The sequence below is a fragment of the Carassius gibelio genome, chromosome B16 (assembly GCF_023724105.1).
Source record: "Carassius gibelio isolate Cgi1373 ecotype wild population from Czech Republic chromosome B16, carGib1.2-hapl.c, whole genome shotgun sequence".
Classification (NCBI taxonomy): Eukaryota; Metazoa; Chordata; class Actinopteri; order Cypriniformes; family Cyprinidae; genus Carassius; species Carassius gibelio.
Window position 1 is genome coordinate 134,021 of NC_068411.1, and position 7,157 is coordinate 141,177.

Here is a 7,157-nt window from a genome sequence, read left to right on the forward strand (position 1 = left end):
TTCCATATTATAGCAGCTTATATTGACCAAAAAAAAATTCTATAATACTTTTGTAACATTCTAAAGCCATACGATACCTTTGTGAGATGAAAAGATCCAAATGTAATGTTTTTGTTCATTTTGTGAAGGTGACCAAATGTGAAAAATTCAATAAACCAAATGTCTCTTTAAAGGTTTAAATTGTGAAAACTTTGTGAATACAAACGCAAAGAAATGCAGCTCTTACTGATTAAAAAACACACAGAAACCAACATCTGCTGAACAACAATATTTATAATATAATTTAATGGCTATACAACAAAATAAAGTATCTGAAGGTCCAGAAAAGAAGAAAGGATTGTCCCTTTAACACAGTCCAACGATTATTGATTGAGTTGTTCTTGGATAAATCGCCAACAAAGTTCACGACCCTTGAACAAAAAGTACCCCAGAGTAAATAAAATAGACACACTGAAAAAGTTCAGATGACAAAATAAGGAAACAATTCCAATGACTATGTGCATGTGAATATGAGTGAAAGGCAAACATCCTCCCAACAGTGAATGATGAACAGCAGTATCAAAGCCGTTGGCTGTATGAAGTGCTGTTGTCTGAAACCGAATGACATTCACTTCATCTACCAGAAACAAGAGTCTTACAGTCATTAAAGTGTCATTGTTATAACAGTAACTTGCATTAGCATTACTTTCTCTTGCTGTTCTTCCCCTTGGATGCCGTTTGTCATTTATTTATTTGTTTGGTTGTTTGTTTTTGTTTATTTTTCCCTGGAAATATTGTGTTGTGGCATGTCATTTGCATATTCCTCAAGAATGTGTGCCACTTTGCCCACAGCTATGTGTTGTGCAAATGTGTCCAATTTTAATATTCTTATCGCTAAGGGGTCTGTGCATTATGAGAGTAAAGATATGGCAGTGGATTGCCAGAGGAATACATTTCCACATTTCTACATTTTAAAAACAGAGCCTAGTGCCCTCTACGTATTTCAGATATATATTGCAAGCTTGGAAAATGTCTTTTTAAAATATAAATGTGACCATATAATTTTTGAAAAGCAAAGTTTTAAAAAATAAAGAAAAATTAATGCACTGCAAAGGGTCATATGCAAAGAGTGTATATATATTTCTTACTGAACTTACTTTTTGTAATCTCTGTTTGATGTTTTGCACAATGACTTTAAATTATCTTTTGGGAGTAATCTTCCAAATCTGATGTGCGATTTATTCGATTAATTAATCATCAAATTATGTAATTGGATAAAAATGAATCACTTACCAGCCCTAATATATATATAATAATTATAATAATTATAATTATAATAATAGTGTCTTTTTAAAGGATGTTTAGATATTTCTACTCAAAAGCAAACAAGAGAACTGATTATTAAAATAATTTCCAGAACTCTAACTTATCGCCTCATACAGCTGTTGTCCATTTCCATGCTCTTGACTCCCAAATGACTTCATCATCATCAAATACATCATCAGATTCATCTTCCTCTCTTTGTCCCTGCATCTTCAGTCTGGTGTTTGCTCTGTCTTCCTCCACCTTCCTCCCCTCTGTCACCTCCCGCAGCACCTGCATGTCTTTGTCATTGCCCCTGCTGTTTGCTGAAATCATCTCTTGTATCTTTTCCAGCAGCTCTGTGACCTGATGGCTCTCACCCTTGGCCTTATTATTAAAAACATGATACCTGTTTCCACATCTGTCAACAAGCCACTGCAGAGCTTCTCCCTCACATGCAATGTGCTGCTCAATGGCTCTGTCTCCGAGCAGGTCCCCAAACGAGAACAGAACTATACTGTGATCCCAAACCGTGGAGCCCAAAAGCCTCAAATGATCCTCCATCGCCTTCCGCTCTCGCTCTTTAAAGGAACAGTCGGCACGAAGGACCAAAATGTAAGCGACTGGTCCAGAAGCGGATAAAGATGCACTCTGTGTGATTTCGTCTTTATTTAGTTCAGGGGTTTGTTCTGTGGGCAGGTGCTTCCACCAGCCAGGGGTGTCTATGATGCTGACCTGTTGTCCTCCCACCTCTACATGTACCTGAACACACCGGGCTGTTCTTCTTGACCCAAACACCTGTTTGCCGAAGATGGTGTTCCCTGTTGAACTCTTCCCAGATTCTCCATAACCCAGCAGCACAAGAGAAAATTCTGAGAAATGCTTTCCAACATCTAAAGACATGGGGGAAAAAAGATTCCTAAATTATTTTTAATATAAGCCACCACCTTCAAAGGAACAAACAGGTCTGGCAAGCATTACTTCTGTCAGGTTGATATGGGTTTGAACATGACCTGCAATGTTTACCAGTCGCATTCCTCCTCGTGCTCCGCAAAAAAAAAAAAAAATGTAATTGCGATATACACACTCAGTGAACTTATTTATAAACTCACAATTTTGAATTAAAAACTTGTTTTCAAAATAAAAGTCTTGAAGGTCCTCGGTTTATGGTTTCAATGGAAGCTTGTTTCTGCCACAAACAAGCAAATAAATAAACACTTGCGATATTTATATTATGGATCTGTAATTTATTTCTGCAATCTTTTTCGCAGTGGAAAGGTTCCATAATTCAAGAACTTTCAAGAGTTTTATTTTGATAAACGATCTTGACTTGAGGAATATGTTTGGAATGTCAAATATTGTGTAAAATGAGTTTTGACTTATATAAACAAAACTATATATATATATATATATATATATATATATATATATATATCATACACACACACACACATTACCATTAACAAATTGCATATTAACATACATTACTATTACTCATTATAAAATATCACATTCCCAAAACCCTAAGGCACACAGACAAGCACTCAGACTGAATTTATAATAAATAATGCAGCTTGAATGACACAGCGTTTCTGTGATGCACACTGAACTCTTAGCAGACACTGTGACGCCAAAACTTTCTCATCAAAATTGTTTTTCTAAGACAACCCGAGCCCATAAAAAAAGCCACAAAAAATAAACTCAATTTGCAGGTTGAACTCTGTATCCCTCCATCACCAACAATATTGTGTGCACTGTACTGTATTGACTTTCAACAAGAGTAGCTCTTATCTTCCTCGGCATCATCCCTTTACTGATGTGCTCTTTTTCCTTTTTAGTTGTAAGATGCTGACTTTGTACTAGTTTTGCACAATCAGGCATGTGCTGGATGCACCAAAAGCTGTATGTAGATTTTTTGCAAATGCAGTGGAAACATCATTTTAACTTGTTTATGCAATAATCGTGTAAAGCTGTAAATAATGTGGTTTTTTTTAAACCTACATTTTATTTCTGTCTTTTATTTTTTATTTTTAAATAAATGTCCTACTGTGTATAATAAACGATGACTTGGTGCATTAAGTAAAAAAAAACTTTGCAATGCTGAATTATAAATGAAGTATAAAAGAGAATTAAGAAGTAAATTCTTAGTGCACATTCTTGATGTTAATGTGAGTAATTCATCTGTGCATTTTTTCTCATTGGATATTATGTTTTACTCAAAAGTGTCACATTATGGAATTAAATTGTGTAGAACCCAGTATCTTACCCTTCATTTTATTGTCCATCTTCCTCATCTGTCTTTGTTTCTTTGCTCTAGCCTTAGCTTTCCTTTCAACTGCTTTCCTTTTCTGCTTCACCTCCTTCAGCGTCTTAAGGTCAATTTCATAATAATGGCCCCTATTTTGTGCCACCATCTTCTCGATTTTCTCCAGCAGGTTTGTGACCTGACTGCCATCATTCCAGTTCTCATTGTTGAGGACATGATATCTGTTCCCACATTTCTCAACTAGCCACTGTAGAGCCGTCCCTTCACTCTCAATGAACTCTTCGACAGTCAAGTCCCCCAGGCAGTCTCCATGGGTGAACAGCACTATAGTATGAGCCCACACTCTCTCAGAAAGAAGCTCCATGTGCTCCACCACTGATTTCTTCTCTGCTGCTGTGAATGACATGTCTACACGCAGAGTCAGCAGAAGCACGTGTGGTCCTGGTGGACAGAGAGACACGCTGAGTGAAATCTCCTCTTTATCCAGTTCAGGAGTGTCAGCCACTGGGAGAGACTTCCACCAGCCTGGAGTGTCCACTATAATCACGTGTCTCCCATCCACCTCGCCTTGTCTTCTCACACACGTGGATGTTCTCTTTGAGACGAACGTCGCCATACTCAAAATGGTGTTTCCAGCTGAACTCTTACCAGATCTTCGGAAACCTAACATTACCATCCTCACCTTAGGAATGTGGACATGTTTGAGACCTGGTAAAAACAAGATTAATTTAAATCATAATTTTTCTTTTTCTTAACTGAGATTAAAAGTATAGTTCACCCCAAAATAACAATTATGTCATCATTCATTCACCCTCAAGTGGAGCAAAATACAAAGAACTGAAGATGTCAAGGATATTTTGTCAACAAGAGAAGTAAGAACTAAAGGTAATGGGCGTCAACAATTTCAACTGAGTGTTACAGCAGTGAGAAAAACGGACTGGGTTTGCCTAATTTGAATCATGACTTCATAAGGTGTACACATCAGGATTATTTGAAATGTGTTTTTGTCATTTTGGAGTTCAGTAGCACACCTGATCTCATTCACTTTCATGAAATTGGAAAAAGTAGCCATAATACTCTTCAGAATGTCTCCTAATGTGTTGCATGGGGACAACATGAGGGAAATAATGAGAGAAAATGATGAGAGAACTGTAATTTTAGTAAATTATCCCTTTAAAAATGGTTATCTGGGGCCAGATTCACAAAACATTAAGAAAACAATACTTCTTAAAATTGACTTTATTCTCAACAACAAAGTTAAGAATATTTTGCATTTCCAAACACATTTTTTCATTCCTGAAAAGAATGTTTCCTTTAAAATCTTTGTGAACAATCTCTTAAAGTTTGGATAACCTCCAACGTACATTTTTCTCGTTAGAAAATTACCCCGTGATTTACTCACCCTCAAGCCATCCTAGACAACTGGAGTTATATTAAAAAAATGTCCTGGCTCTTCCAAGCTTTCTAAAAATAAAGTGCAAAAAAAAAAAAAAGAAAAACACATGAAAATTATTCCATGTGGCTCTGGTTGGTTTAAAAAGGCCTTCTGAATTGAATCAAGATTTTTTTGTGAGAAAAATATACATATTTATAACATTAGAAACCGTAATCTCTAGCTTCCGCTAACTGTCCTCAGCATGTTCACTAGAGAGTGGCATTCCAGCACATACCATAGACATAATATTTTTAATATTGATTGAATTCATCTGAAAGAATAAAGTCATAAACACCCAGGATGGCTTAAGGGTGAGTACATTTTGATGTAATTAAAATTTTTGGGTGGACTATCCCATTAAAAACTGTTCAGAATTGAACCTTCTTGAGAAGATCTTCATGAATCTGGCCCCTGGTTCTTACCTTGTCGTACAAGTGGAGTCTCCCATTGTTCTTGTACCATCTTCCTCCTCTGGTTTGCTCTCGTGTATCTCTTCGTCATCATTCCTTCCACCGCATACATCCATTTTCTGTCCATTTCAAAGTGACAGCCACCGTTTCCCACGACCACTGCGTCTATTTTCTCCATTAACCCCGTCAACTGCGTCCCAGTGGCTCTCTCAGTATTAAGAGCATGATATCTGTGTCCACATTTCTCCACTAGCCAGAGAAGAAGAGACTCTCCTTCACTTCCAATGTACTTTCCTAAAGTTTGCTCCTGTAGCTGGTCTCTATATGTGAACACCACTATAGTATGGTTCCAGACTCTCTCGCTCAGAAGTTCCAGGTGTTCCTGCACTGACCTCCTGTGCTTTTCTTTGAATAAAGCATCGACACGTATGAGCAGCAGAACCGCATGGGGCCCAGGAGGACAATGAGCAACGCTAAGCACAATCTCTTGTCTTTGAAATTCAGGGGTTTCTTTGACAAGGTAGTTCTTCCACCAGCCCGGCGTATCAACTACAGTGACCTGCCTTCCGGCAAAATCTCCATGCATCTTCACACACTGGGCCGTTCTCTTTAGATGAGGCTCTGCGTGACCTGTTATTAGGTTTGCCAAAGAGGTTTTCCCTGCTGCTCTGTTTCCCAATAACACAATCCTCAAATCAAAGAGAAACTGGACTCCTGCCAATAAGAGACGATGCATTCCTAATATCGAAAACATGATTTCTTGTTCCCTGCTGTCTATACATCTAGAGATGTATTGTACTTAGATTTAAGCTTTTCTTAAAAACAGAATCAGAAATGTTAGACACCAAGAATATAAATGTGTTAATCAGGGAACTTACCAAATTCACTTGCTTCACATGTAGCCATTGCTGCACTCTCTTATTCATAACCCTGCCTAAAATATTTAGAAATAATGTCACTTTCGGTCTGAATTAGTTACCGCACCATTTAAATGATAGGTTAATAAAACGACTTCCATCTTCAACTCTGTATTAATGTGTTTTGTGGCACCAAGATCAAGCTAATGGATGATGCTTTTAAAATGACAAGATTACCAGTACCACCCCATACATATACAGTGCTTTTCAACAAGCTTTTAGAAGCCATTAGCTATCTGCGAAAGAATGAATAAGTGAGGTGAAAAGGAAAAAAGGTTTTACCTTTGTTCTCATCACAGCAGAAGAGCTGACAGTGAAATGAAGAATATTATTCTTGTGTGCACAACAAATATGAGAAAAACTGGTTAGTCAGGCTGAACAAGCGGCTCAACACTTTTATGGAGTCTTATTAGAAGGGGCTCAGTTTCCATTTCATTGACCAATTTAAATGGATACATCCATTAAGATCCCCTTGTATATATCCATCCGGGATATTGTAATGAATGAGTGATAACAATAACTATAATAGCTGAGTGAACTATTTGGATAATTTGATTAGTGATCTGGAAATAGTCACTACTTTGAGTGTGACTTAGAGTAGAAGAAGAAAATGAAAATGCATTGTAAAACAGATGCAAACAGGTAAGGGGAAAAAGGGTGAGAACATTATGTGGATCGGGACATGCTCCACATAGATGTTCTTTTAAATGTATTTGCTTAAGATGCTCATTCGTAGTTACTTTTTTGTTTGTTTTTTACACTTTTTATCATCTTATATGTCCAAAACTGTAATTTTTCACACACAAACACAAAATTATACATCTTGTACCAACATTATACAAAAATCA

General features: G+C 37.0%; 1 protein-coding gene across 1 annotated transcript; it reads right to left on the minus strand.

Annotated features, from left to right (window-relative positions):
* Positions 1 to 347: 347 nt before the first annotated feature.
* Positions 348 to 6,128, minus strand: LOC127974277 (GTPase IMAP family member 8-like). Its single transcript, XM_052577455.1, has 3 exons — positions 5,405 to 6,128; positions 3,548 to 4,255; positions 348 to 2,174 (listed from the first exon to the last, which is right to left on the minus strand). Exons 1-3 carry the CDS (start codon positions 6,126 to 6,128, stop codon positions 1,414 to 1,416), a joined length of 2,193 nt encoding a protein of 730 aa, XP_052433415.1. The 3' UTR covers positions 348 to 1,413.
* Positions 6,129 to 7,157: the final 1,029 nt, after the last annotated feature.